Source organism: Tachyglossus aculeatus, assembly GCF_015852505.1.
Source record: "Tachyglossus aculeatus isolate mTacAcu1 chromosome 12 unlocalized genomic scaffold, mTacAcu1.pri SUPER_6_unloc_2, whole genome shotgun sequence".
NCBI lineage: Eukaryota > Metazoa > Chordata > Mammalia > Monotremata > Tachyglossidae > Tachyglossus > Tachyglossus aculeatus.
The window spans coordinates 6824591-6846373 of record NW_024044829.1 but is presented as its reverse complement, the minus strand read 5'-3'; the positions used below and the strand labels follow the sequence as shown (position 1 = coordinate 6846373).

General features: G+C 43.6%; 1 protein-coding gene across 1 annotated transcript; it reads left to right on the top strand.

Moving 5' to 3' along the window:
* The first annotated feature begins 16863 nt into the window (after positions 1-16863).
* Positions 16864-17841, top strand: LOC119921224 (olfactory receptor 4A15-like). Its single transcript, XM_038741560.1, has 2 exons — positions 16864-17183; positions 17310-17841. The coding sequence occupies exons 1-2, from the start codon at positions 16864-16866 to the stop codon at positions 17839-17841; spliced, it is 852 nt and encodes a 283-aa protein (XP_038597488.1).
* The last annotated feature ends 3942 nt before the right edge of the window (positions 17842-21783 follow it).

The window sequence follows — 21783 nt, the reverse complement described above, 5'->3', positions numbered from 1 at the left end:
CGGGAGCGACGAAACGATAATGCACAACAAAATGTCGGCCCCAGCAGGAACCGATATAACATGGGGAGAGAGAAAAGTGGCACAGAGCGAGGAACCACTGCCTGTCCCCACTGTTGGCAGATTTTCCAACCCGTGAATTTCTTTCCAGAGCCGACATGACAGAGCGGGCCTGGTAGGTACGGAGCGGGCCTGGCAGACCCAGAGCCAGCAGAGATTCTACATGTGCCGTCGGGACAGGTGGTGAGTCCGAGGAGGAAGGAAAGTTCCCAGGTGGGACAGGGATTATGCCCATTGCGCTGAAAGGGTATCTTCTTCAGTGCTTGGTACAGTGGTTGGCACATAGTAACAAAAGAGAAGTAGCCTAGCCTGGTAGAGAGAGGGTGTACCTGGGATCAGAAGAACCCGAGTTCTCATCCCGGCTATGCCACTTTGTCTTCTGGGTGTCTTTGTGCAGGTCACTTCGCTTCTCTGGGCCTCGGTTACCTCTTCTGTAAATGGGGATCAAGACTGTAAATCCCGTGTGGGATATGGATTGTGTTTAATCCGATTGCCTGGAATCTGCCTCAGCGCTTAGTACAGTACCTGACATTTCATTCATTCATTCAATCGTATTTATTGAGTGCTTAGAGCACTGTACTAAGCGCTTGGGAAGTACAAGTCGGCAACATATAGAGACGATCCCTACCCAACAATGGGCTCACAGTCTAGAAGGGGGAGACAGACAACAAAACACGTAGGCAGATTTCAAAACCTTCAGAATAAATAGAATTATAGGTATATACATACCATTAATAAAATAAATAGAGTAGTAAATATGTACAAGTAAAATAAATAGAGTAATACATATGTACAAATATATACAAGTGCTGTGGGGAGGGGAAAGGGGTAGAGCAGAGGGGGTGACGAAGGGGAGGAGGAGAGGAAAAGGGGTCTCAGTCTGGGAAGGTCTCCTGGAGTAGGTGAGCTCTCAGTACAGATTTGAAGGGAGGAAGAGAGCTAGGTTGGCTTAAGTATGGAGGGAGAGCATTCCAGGCCAGGGGAAGGACGTGGGCCAGGGGTCGGTGACGGGACAGGCGATAACGAGACACAGTGAGGAGGTTAGCGGCAGAGGATTGGAGTGTGTGGACTGGGCTGTAGAAGGGGAGAAGGGAGGTGAGGTAGGAGGGGGCAAGGTGATGGAGAACCTGGAAGCCGAGAGTGAGGAGTTTTGGTTTGATTCGTAGGTTGACAGGCAACTACTGGAGACTTTTAGGAGGGGAGTGACTTGCCCAGAGAATTTCAGAGTGAAGTGTAGACTGAAGCAGGGAGAGACAGGAGGATGGAAGATCAGATAGGAGGCTGATGCAGTAATCCAGTCAGGATAGGATGAGAGATTGAACCAGCAAGGTAGCGGTTTGGATGAAGAGGAAAGGGTGCATCTTGGCTATGTTGTGGAGGTGTGACCGGCAGGTTTTGGTGACAGATTGGATATGTGGGGCGAATGAAAGAGCAGAGTCGAGGATGACACCCAGGTTGTGGGCTTGTGAGATGGGAAGGATGGTAGTGTCGTCTACGGTGACGGGAATAGCACAGTGCATACAGCACGGATCTGAGAGTCAGAAGGTCATGGGCTCTAATCCCGGCTCTGCAACGTCTGCTGTGTGACCCTGGGCAAGTCACGTAACTTCTCTGTGCCTCAGTTACATCATATGCAAACTGTAGATTAATATTGTTAGCCCCAAGTGAGACAGGGACTGTGTCCAACTTGATTTCCTTGCACTTAGTGCAGTGCCTGGCAAATAGTAAGAGCTTAACAAATGCCACAATCATTATTATGTATACACAATAATATTTATGTATCTATCTATATGTATGTAATACATGTCTGTATATATTATATACATTACATTATATATATGGATATACACGTACATATATATATATATTTATATATATACACTTGCCATACAGTAACAGCTTAATAAATGTCATACAGATAGTCAATTATATATTTATGTATACTATATATATGTATACTATATATATGTATACATACTATATATATATACATATACATATACATATATATATATATATATATAATTGTATAAGTAAGGCATTCTTACCGCACATCAGAAAATCTAAGATGACCCAAATCCTATTTTCAGAACACAAGTTAATGTCCTAGGGATCCCAGTGGTTTCCAAGTTCATATTTCATTCATTCATTCCATCATATTTATTGAGTGCTTACTGTGTGCAGATAACTGTACTAAACGCTTATTTACAATGATTCAGACCACAGCTCAGGAGAAAACAGGAACGTGCCATCGATATTTTGGGAGAAACGCTTTTTTCAGTTGTGTGGTTTATCCAGACTATGCTGCTTTTTCATATAATTTTGGAAATGCACAGAACAGGTATGTGAACCTCCCCTTGATTTAAAGGAACTCAGTTTGTGCTCGAGAAACCTCTTCTAATTCTTGTCAGAATATGAAAAATGATGAAGCCTATTACTAGTACCAAGCAATCAATGCCATTTATTACATTCTTACTGTGTGCCAAAAAACTGCACAAAATACCATAACAGAATTGCGAAATGTGATCCCTGTCCATAACGAGCTTATGGTCTAAGGTGTGCAGAGCACTGCATTGAGTGCTTGTGAGAGGACAATAGAGTCAGTAGATAAGACCCTTGCTCTCAAGAAGCTTAGAGTCTATGATGTGAAGACCACACATGTCATTGTCATGACCCCTGACTGATATCTTTGCCCTCCCTGGCCTTCGCCAGAAGGCTAAAGATTAACCTCTCCCAGATTGCTGCTCCCCTTGAATGAGATCCTTGTATGCACCTGACCCAGATTTCCCCGGGATGAGATGCTTGGACAACCTTCAACCAGATTTCTGATCCCCTGGGGTGAAATCCTTAGACTCACCTCCCCCTCTGGGCAGCCCTATTAAACTGGGAGCTCCTACTGGGTCGGGAACTTGCTGACAAGAGTTCAATGTGAAACCAAACCACCATAGTATACAGCAGAAAGCATTATTCCATACTTAGTCTTATTAAAAAAGGCGGGGGAGGTGTACACATACACCCACACACACACTCACACATACAAATTACGGCAAACAGCTACCCATCCAACTGGTTTCCCTAAGTTCGTGCAGATTCATTCATTCAATTCATTCAATCATATTTATTGAATACTTACTGTGTGCAGGAGCACTGTACTAACCGATTGGAAAGTACAGTTCAGCAACAAAGAGAGACAATCCCTGCCCACAACGGGCTCACGGCCTAGAATGGGGGAGACAGACATCAAAACAAGTAAACGGTCATCAGCTAGCATCGATATAAATAAAAAAAAAATATATATATATATATATATATATATATATACATCAGAACAAGTAAAACTCCTGAACTCATCTTCCCTCTCAAACCCTGCCCTCTCCCTGACTTTCCCATCACTGTTGACGGCACTACCATCCTTCCCGTCTCCCAAGCCCGCAACCTTGGTGTCGTCCTCGACTCTGCTCTCTCGTTCACCCCTCACATCCAATCCGTCACCAAAACCTACCGGTCTCACTTCCACAACATTGCTCAGATCTGCCCTTTCCTCTCTATCCAAACCGCTGCCCTGCTTGTTCAATCTCTCAGCCTATCCCTACTGGATTACTGCATCAGCCTCCTCTCCGATCGCCCATACTCCTGTCTCTCCCCACTGCAGTCCATACTTCACGCCCCTGCCCTGATCGTCTTTGTGCAGAAACGCTCTGGGCATGTTACTCCCCTCCTCAGAAACCTCCAGTGGCTACCAATCAACCTATGCATCAGGCAAAAACTCCTCACCCTCGGCTTCAAGGCTCTCCATCACCTCGCCCCCTCCTACCTCACCTCCCTTCTCTCCTTCTACAGCCCAACCCGCACCCTCCTGTCCTCTGCCGCTAAACCCCTCACTGTGCCTCGTTCTCGGCTGTCCCGCCATCGACCCCCGGCCCACGTCCTTCCCCTGGTCTGGAATGCCCTCCCTCCATACATCGGCCAAGCTAGCTCTCTTCCTCCCTTCAAAGCCCTACTGAGAGCTCACCTCCTCCAGGAGGCCTTCCCAGACTGAGCCCCCTTCTTCCTCTCCCCCTCCTCCCCCTCCTCATTCCCCATCTTACCTCCTTCCCCTTCCCACGGAACCTGTATATATGTATATATGTTTGTATGTATTTACGTACAGTCTTTTAGACTGTCAGCCCACTGTTGGGTAGGGACTATCTCTATATGTTGCCAACTTGTACTTCCCAAGCGCTTAGTACAGTGCTCTGCACATAGTAAGCGCTCAATTAATACGGTTGATTGATTGATTTATTACTCCATCTATTTATTTATTTATTTCAATGTACATATTTATTCTATTCATTTTATTTTGTTAGTATGTCTTGTGTTGTTGTCTGTCTCCCCCTTCTAGACTGTGAGCCCACTGTTGGGTAGGGACCGTCTCTATATGTTGCCAACTTGTACTTGTACTGATTCCCTGCATCGATTGCCTGCTGTCTCAAGCTCGTTACAGGGCGAATCCGGGAATGTGGGGAGGAGGCTAACCCTCCCCATGGGCTCATCTGGCAGTCTTTCTCTTTCCCTACAGCAGGGCCTGCTTCCCTCCTCAAGCCCCTCTGCAAAACAATTCCTTTTCTCCAAAATTTCCTCCTCCTCAAACTTCTCAGTAAACAATCCCGTTTCTCCTCAGATTCCTCCTTTGACATTGTTTCTCACGGGATCAAAGTATAGTCTCATTTTTATGGCTATTGATTCACACAGCACTCTGTTGTTTGCTTCTATGTAAAGTGATGTCAGGCTCGTAGCCCTCACCGGGTTATTCACAGCCCGGACACTGGAAGTGTTCCGGGGCCAAACTCTTGATGAGGTGGAGTGTTGAAGGAAAATAGAGTAAACTCAAGACCCTGGCATTAACCTGATCCCTGACCCACTTCCTGAGACTAAATCTTTTACACATTAACTCGACACCTAATCTACTTCCTCAACTAACTCTGTCAGCAAACACGATCCGCAGCTTTCTGCTTATTGCATCCTGCCACGGTGGAGGGACAGTGGAGGGGCCCTCCGGCTTAATGATCTGCAGAATAAAGAAAACCGGAAAAGAAAGAAAACTGCACTGCCATTACAAATGCCAGAAACCGAACAAACCATCTGCTAGTAGAAGTCTGGAAGAAGCTCGGTGTTACGGTCAACAAGCGTAGTATAAGAGGAGGGGAAAATTATACCATGCTGTTGCTCACTGTCCTCCGAAGGGAAGGCAGGGGCAGCCCTGGCCCAAGGGACCTCTTAGGCCGGGAGCACCCGTCCCGGCCCGCCTCGTTAAGGACCTGAACTCCGGGTGGGACTGATCATCTCGCGGTAGCAAAACTCTATGCCTTGGTTGTGCGGGGTACAGTTGTATTCTCGCTACAGCTGAATCTTTGATTAAATTATCTAGTTTCTACGTTGTGATCATTCCCTCGGAGGCCCCGGGACACGAACCCTCTAATATAATCTCGGGTAACGAGGTGGCCACTCGGGACTCGACATCGTTGGTGTCAGACGTGGACTATTCATGTTTTGGGCGCCCCAGTTGGAATGCACCATCCTTCCTGTCTCACAAGCCCGTAATCATGGCGTTATCTTTGACTCTTCCCTCTCATTCAGCCCACATAATCAATCCATCACCAAATATTGTCTTCCCGCTTCACAACTTCGCTAAAACCCACCCTTTCCTCTCCATCCAAACTGCCACCACGTTAAAATAATCTCTCATCCTATCACACCTAGATCACTGCACCAGCTTCCGTGCTAACCTCCCAACCTCTTGACTCTCCCCTCCAGTCTATACTTCACTCCGCTGCTCGTTTTATCTTTCTACAAAAATGTTCAGATAAAGTCCCCCCCCAAAAAAAAAATTTCCAGTGGTTGCCTATCCACCTCCTTATCAAACAAAAACTCCTCACCATTGGTTTTAAAGCACTCTATCAACTTGCCCCTCTCCTCCTTTTCTCTCCTTCTGGTGCTAACCTTCTCAATGTGCCTCGAACTCGCCTCTTTCGCTGCCAACCCGTGGCCCACTTCCTTCCTTTGGCCCGGAGTGCCCTCCCTCTTCAAATCTGACAAATACTCCCCACCACTTTCAAAGCCTTATTGAAGGTAAGAGAGTCCTTGCCAAACTAAGCCCCACTTTTCCCCATCTCCCACTCCCTTCTAGCTCGCCCTGATTTGCTCCTTTTGCTCTTCTCTCCACCCCACTCCTAAAGCACTTACGCATATATCTGTAATTTTATTCATTTGTACTGATGCCCGTCCCCCGGCCCCTGCTAAACTTTGAGCTCATTTTGGGCAGGGATTGTCACTGTTCACTGTGGTATTGTACTTTCCCAAGAGCTTAGTATAGTGCTCTGCACACAGTAATAATAATAATGACAATAACAATAATAATAATAACAATAATAATGGCACTTATTAAGGGCTTACTATGTGTAAAGCAATGTTTTAAGCGCTGAGGAGGTTACAAGGTGATCAGGGTGTCGCACGGGGGATTCACAGTCTTAATCCCCATTTTACAGGTGAGGTAAATGAGGCCCAGAGAAGTTAAGTGACTTGCCCAAAGTATCACAGCAAGCAAGTGGTGGAATGTGTTGAAATGATATTAGGTCTTTGACCAGCAGCAGGTATATGACAGACAGAGGAGGGGGTGAGGGGTGGTGCTGTCTACCTACTAGGTATTTGACTGAATTATGGATGTGCCTGGGCTCCCTTATCTGATTGACCACCATCTTGTTAAAGGGGGTGATTTACAACTTGATAATGAGTTGATTGTTCCTTTGGAAGATTTCCCAGTTCTAGAATGCAATCCGAAGCAACCTGGGAGGGCTTGGGTTCTAAACCTGTCCCTGCCACTTGTCTGCTTTGGGACCTTGGGTAAATAACTTCTCTTGGACTCAGTTACCTTATTTATAAAATGGAGATTACGTTTGTAAGCCCCATGTGGGACGTGGACTGTATCCAACCTGATTAGCTTGTATTTACCCCAGCACTTACTACAGTGCCTTTATATGATATCATTTATTTATTTATGTATGTATTTATTTATATTAATGTCTGTCTCCCCCTCTGGACTGTGAGCTCGTTGTGGGCAACTAATGTGTCTGCTTGTTTTTATATTTTACATTCCCACACGCTTATTCATTCATTCATTCAATCGTATGTATTGAGCGCTTACTGTGTGCAGAGCACTGTACTAAGCGCTTGGGAAGTACAAGTTGGCAACATATAGAGACGGTCCCTACCCAACAGCGGGCTCACAGTCTAGAAGGGGAAGACAGACAACAAAACAAAACATATTAACAAAATAAAATAAAGTAGTGACCCAGCTCCCCTGTTCCATATCTGCCGCAGTCCCAATCTGACCCTAAGGGGTTGGGGGTCAGAAGAACCCTCGCCCTCAGACCTTACTGCCTACTGAATCTGTCTGCAGCTGCTCCCTGGCTCCCACTCTCACCAAGCCCTTGAGTCACCAACTAAGTTCAATATAGTGCTTTACACACAGTAAGCACTCAGTTAATACAGTTGAACGAATGAATGAATGTCCGGCATACAATAAGCACCTAACAAATACGATTAAAAAATAAAACATTAAAAAACAAAATAAAAAAATGCTCTGCAGCTTCTTACCTCTTTTGATCAAAACATAGCAAATGGGATATGGTGTCAGCGAGTAAGTAAATCATATTTATCGAGTGCTTACTGTATGCAGAGCTCTATACTCAGAGCTTGGGAGAGTACAACATTATAATAGACACGTTCCCTGCCCACGATAATAATAATAACAATGGCATTTACTAAGCGCTTACTATGTGCAAAGCACTGTTCTAAGCACTGGGGAGGTTACAAGGTGATCAGGTTGTCCCATGTGGGGCTCACAGTCTTAAACCCCATTTTAAAGGTCACTGAGGTCATTGAGACACAGAGAAGTGAAGTGTCTTGCCCAAAGTCACACAGCTGACAAGTCGTGGAGCCGGGATTTAAATCCATTACCTCTGACTCCAAAGCCCCTGCTCATTCCACTGAGCCACGCTGCTTCTCTAATCATACAATCTAGAGGGGGAGACAGACATTAATATAAATAAAATTACTGATGTGTATGTAAGTTTTGTGGGGCTGGGAGGGAGGATGAATAAAGGGAGCAAGTCAAGGCTATGCAAAATGGAGTGGAAGAGGAAAAGAGGGCTTAGTCAGGGAAGGCTTTTTGGAAGAGAAGTACTTTCAATGAGACTTCTAAGAGGGAGAGAGTAATTGCCTTTTAGATATAATAATAATGATATTATTATTAATAATAATAATGACATTTATTAAGTGCTTACTGTATTGAAAGCACTGTTCTAAGCGCTAGGGAGGTTACAAGGTGATCAGGTTACCCCACGGGGGCTAACAGTCTTAATTCCCATTTTACAGATGAGGTAACTGAGGCTCAGAGAAGTTGAGTGACTTGCCCAAAGTCACACAGCTGACAATTTACAGATCAAGGATTTGAACCGTAACCTCTGACTCCAAAGCCCGTGCTCTTTCCATGGAGCCAAGCTGCTAGGAAGAGAAGAGTGATATGAAGAGGAAGGGCATCCCAGACTACAGGCGAGATATGGGTGAGAGGTCGATGGCAAGATAGATGAGATCGAGGTACAGTGAGAAGGTTGACATTGGAAATAGGAGAATGAAGTCTTCAGGAAGATGCCAAGAGAGCTGGACCTTGTGTGTTTTGAAAGGCCACTTGAATGGACACCATCTCTACTGCTGAATGATTCCCTTTATTAAGTGGGTGTTATCTATATAGACCTGCAATGTAGATGAGCTGGCATTTCTGGATAATATTTTCATCCAGAACAGTGCTTTGCACATAGTAAGCTCTTAACAAATACCATTATTATTATTATTATTGTTATCCATGCATTCTGTCAGAATTAATGCATTAATTTTGGCTAAATCTACGAAGATCCCTTGAAGAAAGGTTCTCTGTGGGTGTAAAATATTCCTTCCCCACAAAATGTGGCCGCTGGGGGGCAAGGGTTGGGTAGGTTTTGGAATGGAACAGGGAACATCCAGGATAGGACTTGTGAATCTGGAGAAAACTGTCCATCAGAAAGACTCTTGCCAATCACGCAAGGAGGAAGGCAAGGTTGGAGTGCAAGCCCAACGTTTGCCTGAATTTAAGGAGAAATCTGTTAAACTGAGAGCAAAATAGAACATTCAGTCAAACCAAGTGGATATACCATATATAATAAGATCAGATGTTAAATAAACCTAGAATGGATTAGTTTTAGTAGGACCTGTGCTCTCTTCATCTTTGTTTTTGTTTTCTGAACTGATAATTTTGCTTCCTGTTGCCAAGATGTTACACTGGCTATTTTCCTAAAAGAGCATTCTGCTTGTCAGACTCAATACTTTTGTCCTCTAGATTGTAAGCTTGTTGTGGGCAGTGAATGTGTCTACTAACTGATATATTTTACTCTACCGAGCACTTAGTACAGTGTTCTGCACAGAGGAAATGCTAATAAATATCATTAATTGATTTTGTCTATTAAAGACATTATCAACCTAAAGTGCCCATTGATGTTCTTTCCACTTGACAAATGTGTGAAATCAGAGATACAAAAGTCAGGCAAGCAATTGAGCAATCTCTTTTGCTTGAAATAACCAGATAAATGAGCTGGAAAATTTCCCTCCAAAATTATCTGAAAAATATTCTCAGTTACCTTTTCCAAATCACCAGGGGACATTTGGTTGCAAGGTACCGGTGACTGGCAATTTGACGTTGGTCATAAGAGAAAATAAATGATTTCTCTTTGGGGATCAAAATCCAGTGAAAATGTCTTTTTCCTTCCCTGCATCTATACTCATTTTTTAAAAAGCAAAATTCAATTTGGCATCATCTTGGACAAACCTTCTGCAAGGGGAGACTGGTCTTATTCCCATGAGGCTGATTAGACAGAACGTTATGAGGTTCCTGAATATCTGTAGAATCCAGTTTAAATGTGAGAGGAGAAACAGTGTACCTAATGAATCTGCTTCAGGGCAGACCTAGAGCAAGGATGGACAAATCGAGTCTGGTAGAGATGTTTGTCACAGTCCCAGCAAAATACATTCTTTCTCACTGACTTGGAAAAGTCACCAAGTTTTTAGTGCACTTAGAAGTCTCCCTTCATAAAGGATCTAGATGTTCTGAGAGGAGGATCTTGAGCTAATATTGCAGGAAATTGGACTAAAATTCGTTGCTGCTCTAAATCCGTACTTCACTCCAAGAAAAGACACCTCAGGTCAGGTTTAGGTTTATCCAGACTCCATTTGGGTTCTTATGGAATCTCAGACCTGATGCTTTTCTAGTTTCTAGGATTTTGTATCTTTGGCGGGGGTAAGGAAACAAAGCTGGAAAACATGGTTTTGGCTGGAATGGAGTGGCCACTAGTTCCTTTCAAATAACCATTTTAGGCTGGTGCCTGTTCTACCTCAAGGATAATGTAATTGGAGCAAGCCGTTGCTGACGTTGGGTGAACAGGGAACAAAGGAAGAAATCCACATCTACGAAGGCATAGAAAGTGAGTGTTTGGATAGGGTTTGATCACTCCTCCCAAGGAAAAAAGTCACACTTTGTTTTCATCTTGGAGAAATCAGGATACTGTAAATTGATCAATTTACTGAGCATCACTGTACTAAGCACTTGATAGAGTACAATCGAATTAGTAGACATGGCCCTTGCTCTTAAGGAGCTTGCATTTTAGCAGGGGAAACAGATACTGAAATAATGTAGAGAGAGGAGTAAAGAGGAAAAGGGGAGGTGTACATGAATTACTGCTTGAATAATTTATTATATATGTTTATATATATGTGTGTATATATGTATATATGTTTGCACATATTTATTACTCTATTTATTTATTTATTTATTTTACTTGTACATATCTATTCTATTTATTTTATTTTGTTAGTACGTTTGGTTTTGTTCTCTGTCTCCCCCTTTTAGACTGTGAGCCCACTGTTGGGTAGGGACTGTCTCTGTATGTTGCCAATTTGTACTTCCCAAGCGCTTAGTACAGTGCTCTGCACATAGTAAGCGCTCAATAAATACGATTGATGATGATGATATGGACATAAGTGTTATAGAAGCTTGAGTTCGTTAGGTACTCAGGTGGCATTGAAGTGCTGAGACGTCAACTGAAGGAAATATAGCCTAAGTACAGGAAATAATTAATTAGAGTAGATCTCTTTGTTGGAGATGTTATTTCAGTAGCACTTTGAAATTGGGGAGTTTGAGGAAGTGGGGGAGGGGGTTCTGTAGGATTTGCAGAGGGAGGGAGTTCCAGGAAGAGAGAAAAACATGAGAAAGCGATCCCTAGCAGAAGAGACAAAAATGAATCATCGTCTGGAAGGAGCAAAGAGTCCTAGTTCGGTTTGAAAAGAGAATGAATAATTAGGAAGGACAGATTTTATTGAGTGTTTTAAAGCCAGTGATTAGGAGTTCCTGCTTGATGCAGAGAGGACTGGAGAACCATTGGAGGTTTTTGAGGAGTGGAGAGATGTGGCAGAACAACATATTAGAAAGATCAACATTTTAGAGACCCAGTGTGGCCTGATGGATAAAGCACGGGTCTGGGCGTCAGAAGGACCTGCGTTCTAATCCCTGCCCTGCCCTTAGTTTGCTGCCTGACCTTGGGCAAGTCACTTAACTTCTTTGTGCCTCAGGTCCCTCATCTGTAAAAATGGGTTAAGGTTGCGAGCCCATTGTGGGAGATAAATTGTACCAATCTGATTAGCAACCTGATTACCATGTATCTACCCCAGCATTTAGTATAGTGCCTGGTACATCGTAAGCACTTAACAAATGCAATAAAAATGATGCTGGGCTCAGAGTGAAATATGGATAGAAGAGGGGAGCGACTGATGCAACTGTCAATCCATGAGTGTTTCTCTGAGAGGGACTATCTTGCGAGCTACTAGCTAAAGTAGTTTATCAAATGAGCTATTGAGGTTGGGGGACAATACTACATAGGAAATTATCCAATTTAATATTACACATTTAACAAATGCATCTCTTCCATTCTGGCTCATCATTACTTCAATGACTTTTTATTCATTTCATTAAAAGGAATTTTATTCTAACTCTTATTGGCCAGCATTTTTCTCTAATGATGATCATATCTGGAGACTGTAAAATCCATATGAATGTCCGTTTCTCCTTCATGTGCTTATATAAAGGGAGCTAATTGGAAAACCACATACTTAGTGCACCAATAAGCTCCACAAAACTGTGAATGAAATTAGGAATTGACCTAATTTTTCCCAAAACTGAAACCAGTTATGAATCCAGGGAACAGTTATGTCAATCAATCAATCAATCAATCGTATTTACAGAGCGCTTACTGTGTTCACAGCACTGTACTAAGCGCTTGGGAAGTACAAACTGACAACATATAGAGACAGTCCCTACCCAACAGTGGGCTCACAGTCTAGAAGGGGGAGACAGAGAAAAAAACCAAACATACTAACAAAATAAAATAAATAGAATAGATAGGTACAAGTAAAATAAATAAATTAATTAATACAGTAATAAATATGTACAAACATATATGCAGGTGCTGTGGGGAAGGGAAGGAGGTAAGATGGGGGATGGAGAGGGGGACGAGGGGGAGAGGAAGGAAGGGGCTCAGTCTGGGAAGGCCTCCTGAAGGAGATGAGCTCTCAGTAGGGCCTTGAAGGAAGGAAGAGAGCTAGCTTGGCAGATGGGCAGAGGGAGGGCATTCCAGACCCGGGAGAGGACGTGGGCCGGGGGTCGATGGCGGGACAGGAGGGCTGAGTAGGTGCGAATGAGGTTGTCGTTTATGTAACTTGGTGATAGCAAGGGCCTTTTTCCCGGGGTTGGGGGGGGGGGGGAGTCAGTCAGGACCGGACCGGGAAGGGGGGTTGGGGGGCACTATAAGGAAGGTCGCTTAAGTGGGGAGGGGGAAGCAGGGGCCGTCTATGGCTGCGCGCGGAGGAGAGGAGCCTTCCGGGAGCAGCGGGGGCCACGCGGCGTGATGGCGGGTGGACCTCTCGGGAACGGAGTCCCGGGCGTCTATGGCGGGCCTCTCTTGTGCTCTGAGGAGAGGATCCTTCCGGGAGCAGCGGGGGCCATGCGGTGTGATGGCGGGAGGGCCTCTCGGGAACGGAGTACCGGGCGTCTATGGCGGCGCTCTGAGGAGAGAATCCTTCCTGGAGCAGCAGGGGCCACGCGGTGTGATGGCGGGCGGGTGGGCCTTGCAAATCTCAGATGTAAACAGGTGCTCAAATGCCTTTTTCACTGCATTTATGTGTGTCCCTTCAGAAATATTGCCCATATCTGTACTCTCCCAAGCACTCAGTGCAATGCTCTGCACACAGTAACCAATTGATCAATCAACCACATTTATTAAGGGTTTGCTTTGTGCAGTGTACTGTACTAAGGGCCTGGAAGAGTACAATGTAACAGAGTTAATAGATACATTCCCTACCCGCAATAAGCCTACAGGCTAGAGGAACAGACAATATATATAACTAAATTATGGATATGTACACAAGTGCTGTGAGGCTGAGGGAGCAATGCAAATCCAAATGCAAAGGTGACACTGAAGGGAGTGTTAGAGGAGGAAATCAGGGCTTATTCAGGAAAATCAACGAGGCTTTGAATGTGGGGAGAGTGATCGTCTGTTGGATATGAAGAGGGAGGGCATCCAGGACAGAGGCAGAATGTGGGCAATAGGTCGGCAATGAGATAGATGAGATCACGGTACAGTGAGTAGGTTGGCATTAGAGGAGTGAAGTGTCTGGGCTGGGTTATAGTAGGGTGGAGGAAGGTAAGGTAGGAGGGGGCAAGGTGATTAAGTGTTTTAAAGCTGATGGTAAGGAGTGGGGAATCATAGACTGAATGTTTTGTAGAAAAATAATCTGGGCAGCAGAATGAAGTATGGATTAGAGAGGAGAGAGATGGGAGGCAGGAAGGTTAGCAAGAAGGTGAATACAGTGATCAAGATGGGATAGGTTAGTGAGTGGATTAACATGGTAGCAGTTTGGATGGAGAAGAAAAGGCAGATTTTAGCGATGTTGTAAAGGTTGGATTTAGAGGATTTAGTGACAGATTGAATATGTGAGTTGAATGAGAGAGTTGAGTCAAGGATAACACCAAGTTTATGAGCTTGTGAGACAGGAAGGATGGTGGTGCTGTGTGCAGTGATGGGAAAGTCATGGACATGACACGGTTTGTGTGGGAAGATAAGAGAGTGCTGTTTAGGACATGTTATGCTTGAGGTGTCGGTGTTACATCTAAATAGAGATATCTTGAAGGCAGTAGGAAATATGAGACTGCAGAAGAGAGAGATCTGGGTTGGAGGTATAGATCCGGGAATTATTCTCATAGAGATGGTAGGTAGTTGGAGCCATGGGAGAGAATGAGTGGGAGTGGGTGTAGATGGAGAATAGAAGGGGACCTAGAACAGAACCTTGAGGGACCCCCACAGTTAGGGGATGTGAGACAGAGGAGGAGCCTGAGAAACAGATTGAGACTGAGCAGCCAGAGAGATGAGAACCAGGAGAACCAGGACAGTAGACATTCAATACATTGATTGATTGATTGATGTAAAGAGTGGGTGGGCATTGAACGTTTGAGAGAAAAGTTGCAGGATATAGGATACAAGGAATCTGAGTTGATAATTATTAAAGAAGGAGAGCAGGAAGTGGGAAGGGTCAAGGGCAATGCGTTAAAGGATGAATCCTACACATTTCCATGTTTTCCTCTGGGAAGCAGAAGCCCAAGAGGGGATTTAGTAGAATCCTATTCCTGGAAGGAGAGGAGTAAACTCCTAGGTATGTTCTTGTTGTGACTGTTCTTGTTTCTGAAAACACTACTCTCCCCATCTTCAAAGCCTTCTAAAATCAGATCTCCTCCACGAGGCTTTTACTGACTATGAACTCACTTCTTCAATTTTCCCTCTCTTCTGCATTACCTGCACTTGGGTCTCTACCCTTTAAACACTTTAACATTCACCCCTGCCCCAGAGCACTTATGTGCATATCCATCTATCATTTATCTTAATGTCTGCCTCCCCCTCCAGTCTGTACGCTTCTTGTGGGCAGGTATCAGGTTTACCTAATCCAGTCAATCATATTTATTGAGCATTTACTATGTGCAGAGTACTATACAAAGCACTTTGGGAGAATACACTATAGCAATATAACAGACACATTCCCTGCTCACAACGAGCTTACAAATTCTATTGCATTGTACTCTCCCAAGCATTGAATATAGCACTCCAGGCACTCAACAAATAACACTGATTGATTGATTGATTGATAATAGAACATGAAAGAGCATTCAATATCCTTAATTCAATAATTAACCCCTTATTTTGAGAATAAAAAAGTAGAGAGATTGTAGGTTTATGGATTATGAGCATTATCAGGAATCTTTGTGACCATTTGCTTCCTCTCTCCAATAGAGCCCCTTACCTATAAGGAAGTATCTCTGGAGTGGAATCACAGAAAAAGGATTGTCTGAAAGAGGAACGTTTAGTTGTCTAACTTGTGCCATTGGAGGCATTCACAGTGAGAGGAGGGAATAAACTTAACCTGACGGTACGTACACCTTGTCTACTAAAAAGAGACAACACTTTTCTAAAGCAAACAATTCAGCAAGCCGATTCGTGTCTTAGTGGGAAGAGCACGGGCTTGGGAGTCAGAAGTCGTGGATTCTAATCCTGGCTCGGCTACTTGTCAGCTGTGCGACTTAGGGCAAGTCACTTAACTTCTCTGTGCCTCAGTTACCTCATTTGTAAAATGGGGATGAAGACTGTGATCCCCACGTAGGCCATCCTGATTACCTTGTATCTACTCCAGCACTTAGAACAATGCTTGGCACATAGTAAGAGCTTAACAAATGCATTATTATTATTATTATTGTGATCATCCCTAAGTAAAGCAAAATGGCTTCTGTTGGGAGCTCCAGTGTGCTGTGAAATTCATCAGTCAATCAGTCACATTTACTGAGCACTTGAGGTGTGCAGAACACTCATGATCATGATGATGATGATGGCAGTCGTTATGTGCTTACTATGTGTCAAGCACTGTTCTAAACGCTGGGGTAGATACAAGGTAATTAGGTTGTCCTACATGGGGCTCACAGTAGACAGTAGACACAGTAGACACACTGAGACACAGAGGACTTAATCGATTTGCCCAAGATCACAAAGCTGACAGGTGGTGGAGCCGGGATTAGAACCTACGACCTCTGACTCCCAAGCCCGTGCTCTTTCCACCAGGCCCCGCTGCTCCTCAAGCACTGTACTAAGTACTTAGGAAAATACAACAGATTTGGTAGACATGTTTCCTGCTCACAATGAGCTTACCATCAAGAGGGGGAGACAAACATTAATTATAAATAAATAAATAACAGGTAGGTACATAAATTCTGTGGGGCTGAGGGAGGTGTGACTAAAGGGGGAAAATCCAAGTGAAATGCTACCAGTGGTACTAACCATGCTGGTTGACAAGCTCTGAACTAAGTGGAAAGAAAACTGGATTCAGCATATCGAAGCAGTCTCTGCAGCACTCTGCAGAGAGTAAGCAGTCAGAAAATACCATTGATTGGTTGTTACTTGGCTTTATTTTTCTTTCTGTCAAATGGGACCAAGGTGTTTCAAGAATGAGTGAAATGTTAGGTAATATAAATTAAATATCTTGGGTTCCATGGAAAACAAATGGTGCTAAAGAAATTGTTATCTTTATCTTTTCAGGTAAACCAGTTCTCTGTTGTGCATGCTCACTGATCCGATCATCACCAACACTGAATTGATGGAAAAAAGGAACAATGTGACAGAATTAATTCTCTTGGGACTTACCCTGAATCCAGAGTTGCAGAAACTTTTATTTGTTTTGTTTCTAATCATTTACCTGGTAACTCTTTTGGGAAATCTGCTTGTGGTTATAACCATCAAGGCCAGTCAGAATCTCAGCTCCCCTATGTACTACTTCCTCTGGTACTTATCTTTCATAGGTGCTTTCTTCTCCTCTTTCACTACTCCCAAAATGATTGTAGACAGGCTGTCTGCTAGAAAAGTCATATCCTATGATGGCTGTATGGTCCAGCTCTTTCTATCATACTGTTTTGGGAGGACTAGACTGTACGCCCATTGTTGGGTAGGGACCACCTCTATACGTTGCCGACTTGTACTTCCCAAGCACTTAGTACAGTGCTCTTCACACAGTAGCGCTCAATAAATATGTTTGGATGAATGAATGACAGAGGTCATCCTTCTCATTGTGATGGCCTTTGATCATTACATGGCCATCTGCAAACCCCTGCACTATTTGATCATCATGAACCGGCAGGTGTGTGTCCTACTGGTGGGGGTAGCCTGGGTATTGGGCTTCTTTCATTCAATAATTCAGATTCTCATTCTATTCCGGCTGCCCTTCTGTGATCCCAATGTCATTGATCCTTTTTTCTGTGACATGTACCCTTTGTTGGAACTCGTCTACACAAACACCTACGTCGTGGGCCTGTCGGTGGCTGTCAACGGTGGCCTGATCTGCACTGTCTGTTTCCTCATGTTGGTCGTCTCCTACATGGTTATCTTGAACTCCCTAAAAAATTATAGTTCAGAGGGAAGGTGCAAAGCCCTCTCCACCTGTGGCTCTCACGTCAAAGTTGTCATGCTGTTCTTTGTTCCCTGTATCTTCACCTACATGAGGCCTGCCTGTGCCACCTACCCCACGGACAAAACAGTGGCCATATTCTATGTTTTCAGTACTCCCATGTTATACCCCTAGATCTACACTGCGAGAAATGAGGAGGTGAAAAATGCCATGAGGAAGATATGGAGCCAAGTAATGACTTCAGGAGATAAGTGAATTAATTTCCTGAGAATTACGTTGTTTTTTTCAGTGGGAGAAGGAAGAAACGTGTGGGTTCTGCAAATGCATTAAGGAAAATCACTGTGGCATAATCTCTTCTAAAGTAACCATACTTGAAGGTTTTAATGTATTTTGAATTGTCGGAACAATGAATGTCATTTCCTGTACATGTTTAAGTCTTCCTTCTCATTATACACATTAACTAAAAAACTCCTTTTAGTACATTCTAATGGTAATCGGAATCCTCTTAAGAGAAGAATAGATGGGAAAGCAGATAGTTTTGGTAAATGAGAGAACACTCAGGATTATATACTCAATAAGTGAAATCAATGTTTCCAGGGTGACATAGTAATGACTTCATGGGTGAAGGAGAAGAGAGATTATTTTTTGGTATTTGGATAGATTTGAAGCAGCAGAGCCAACATTCTGTGATGAAGAAAGAAGGAGCAAAACCTTAGGGACCACCTGGACTTGGGAAAATCAATAAGAATGTCCCATGCCTGCACTAGTGGCCCTGCATCAGCTTTTTAATCACCAAAATAGCCACCCACTTTCAGATGAAACAAAACCCATCTTGAATATACTCCAACACAAAAATAGCTCTTGATGGACAATACTACTCTTTGACAGTGAAACCTGAAAGTCATTCAGATTATTGTTGCTATACATAATGTAGAATGGTTATCTTACCATCACTAAACACAATAATAATAATTAGAAGAATAATGAAACTAATGACAATTGTGGTATTTGTTAAGTGCTTATTATGTGCTAAATGCTGTACTGAGCCCTGAAGTAGACACAGGATAATCTGATTGGACAGTTTCTGTCCCACAAAGAGCTCACAGTCCAAGTAGGAGGAAGAGCAGGTATTTAATTCCCATTTTACAGTTGAGGAAACTGAGGCGCCAAGAAGTGAAGCAACTTCCCAAGGTCACATATCAAACAAATGGTAGAGTGAGGATTAGAACTCATGTCTTCTGACTCCCACATCTGTGATATTTCCACTAGGCCATGTTACTTCTCCAAATCCAATCCAAATTTAGTTTAGCAATCTCATGTTACCAAAAATGCTAGTTAAATTGTCCAGATGGTTTGATGTCCATCTTCTGGAGAATTAAAATTCCTTCAAGAGGCTTAAAGATGACCTTCTGTAGCCCTATCAGAGCAAGCATACCCTGTGCGTGGCTCAATGGAAACAGCACGGGCTTTGGAGTCAGAGGTCATGGGTTCAAATCCTGGCTCTGCCAATTGTCAGCTGTGTGACTTTGGGCAAGTCACTGAACTTCTCTATGCCTCGTTTCCCTCATCTCTAAAATGGGGATTAAGACTGTGAGCTCCCCGTGGGACAACCTGATCGCCTTGTAACCCCTCCAGTGCTTAGAACAGTGCTTTTCACATAGTAAGCGCTTAATAAATGTCATTATCATTATTATCACTTATTTTTCTATGTGAGATATTACCTTGGACAGTATCTCAAATCTTATATACCCTATTACTTGGTCTCATTTGTAATTTAAATTGTAAGCTCCTTGAAGACAGGGATCAGGTATTTTCATTTTATATGAGAAACAGAACACATGACCTAGTGGAAAGCATATTGGTCTTGGAGTCAAGGGACAAGAGGTTTAAACCCCTCTTCCACATACTGTGTTACCTTGGGCAAGTCACTATTTTTTGTGGTACTTATTAAGCACTTACACTGTGCCAAGCACTGTACTAAGCCCTGGGTGGATACAAGATTACAATAATTATTCTATTTGTTAAGTACTTACTATGTGCCAGGTACTGTACTAGGTGCTGGACACTGTACCAAGCTCTGGGCACAATATTGAGCACTGGACTCTGTCCATATCCCACAAAGGGCTCGTAGTCTAAGTGGGAGGGGGTAGGATTTGATCCCCTTTTACAGATGGGGTAACTATGATACAGAGAAGTTCAATGACTTATCCAAGGTTACACAGCACACAAGCGGCAGAGCCAGGATTAGAACCCAGTTCATCTTACTCCCAGGCCCGTGCTCTTTCCTCTAGGCTACGTTGCTTCCCACTTAACTTCTCTGTGCTTCAGTTTCCTCACATGTAAAACTGGGAATAAGATCCCTGTCCTTCTTCTCTGTTAGACTGGGAGCCCCATATGGGTATGCAACTGTGTCAGATCTGCTTACAATGGGGTAATGTAAAGCAGAAGCTTCTTACCATTGGCTTTAGAGTACACGATCACCTTGCCCATTCTTACCTCACCTTGCTACTCTCCTACTACAACCCAGCCCACACTTGAGAAGCAGCGTGGCTCAGTGGAAAGAGCCCGGCCTTTGGAGTCAATGGTCATGGGTTCGAATCCCGGCTCCGCCGTATATCTGCTGTGTGACCTTGGGCAAGTCACAGCTTCTCTGAGCCTCAGTTCCCTCATCTGTAAAATGGGGATTAAGCCTGTGAGTCCCACGTGGGACAACCTGATCACCTTGTATCACCCCCAGCGCTTAGAACAGTGTTTTGCACATAGGAAGAGCTTAACCAATGCCATCATTACTATTACTTCGTTCCTCTAACGTCACCCTTCTCTTTCTACCTCGATCTCATCTATCTCACTGCCAACCCCTCGGCCATGTCCTCGCCATGGTAAGCCACTTAACTTCTCTGTGCCTCAGTTACCTCATCTGTAAAATGGTAATTAAGTCTGTGAGCCCCACGTGGGACAACCTAATAACCTTGTATCTACCCCAGCACATATAACACTGTTTGGCACATAGTAAGTGCTTAACAAATGCCATCATCATCATCATCATCATGTCCTACCTCTGTCCTGGAATGCCTTCCCTCTTCCTATCCAACAGACATTTACTCTCCCCACTTTCAAAGCCTTATTGAAGGCACATCTCCTCCAAGAGGACTTCCCTGACTAAACTCTCATTTCCCTCTTGACTTGGTCCCCTCATTCATCCCCCAACCCAGCCCTACAGAATTTATGTACATATCTGTAATTTATTTATTCATATTAATTTCTGTCTTCCCCTCTAGACTGTAAGCTCTGTGTTCGCAGGAAATGTGCCTGTTATGTTGGTGCGTTGTATTCTCCCAGTCACTTAGTAAAGTGCCCTGAACACAGTTAGCGCTCCATAAATACTATTGATTGGTTGATTTATTGATTGCATCTACTCCAGTGTTTAGTACGGTGCTTGGCCCCCTAGTAAGTATCATTCCTATAATTATTTTACTATTTCAAATGCTTAATACAGTGCTTTGTACTCACACATCCATGACACTTATGTATATATATCCTTATACTCAGTTGCTTCCCTTACCTGTAATTTATTTTAATGTTTATCTCCCCCACTTTATTGCAAGCTCCTTTAGGTCAAGGATCATGTCAACCAACTGTATTGTACTCTCCTACATGCTTAGCACAGTGTGCTGTCCAAAGTAAATTCTCAATAAATATGATTTATTGATTGCTCTGTATACAGCAGACACTCAATAAATGCTATCAATGAATTGATTGAAGAAATACTGGACTTCACTGCTATGGAGATATCAAAGATAACCCTTCGGTTCCCTCCAGACTGTGAATTTGTTATGGTTCGGGAATCTGTCAGTTGTTGTATGGTACTCTCCTCTGTGCTTAGTACAGTGCTTTGCACACAGTACATGCTCCGTCAATATCTTTGAATGAAGTAGTGAAAGTCCAGCTGCTGTTGCTTTATCGGGGCCAGTTTAGTGCACCTTCAAATGCCTAGTTAGGAAATATGAAATATTTTGTCCATTCAGAACTCCTGTAAGGAGGTAACAGGCCGAAATCGGGCATATATACCTAGCCAAATAACTTGTTGCTTATTTCACATCTGCCTGGCCTATGGAT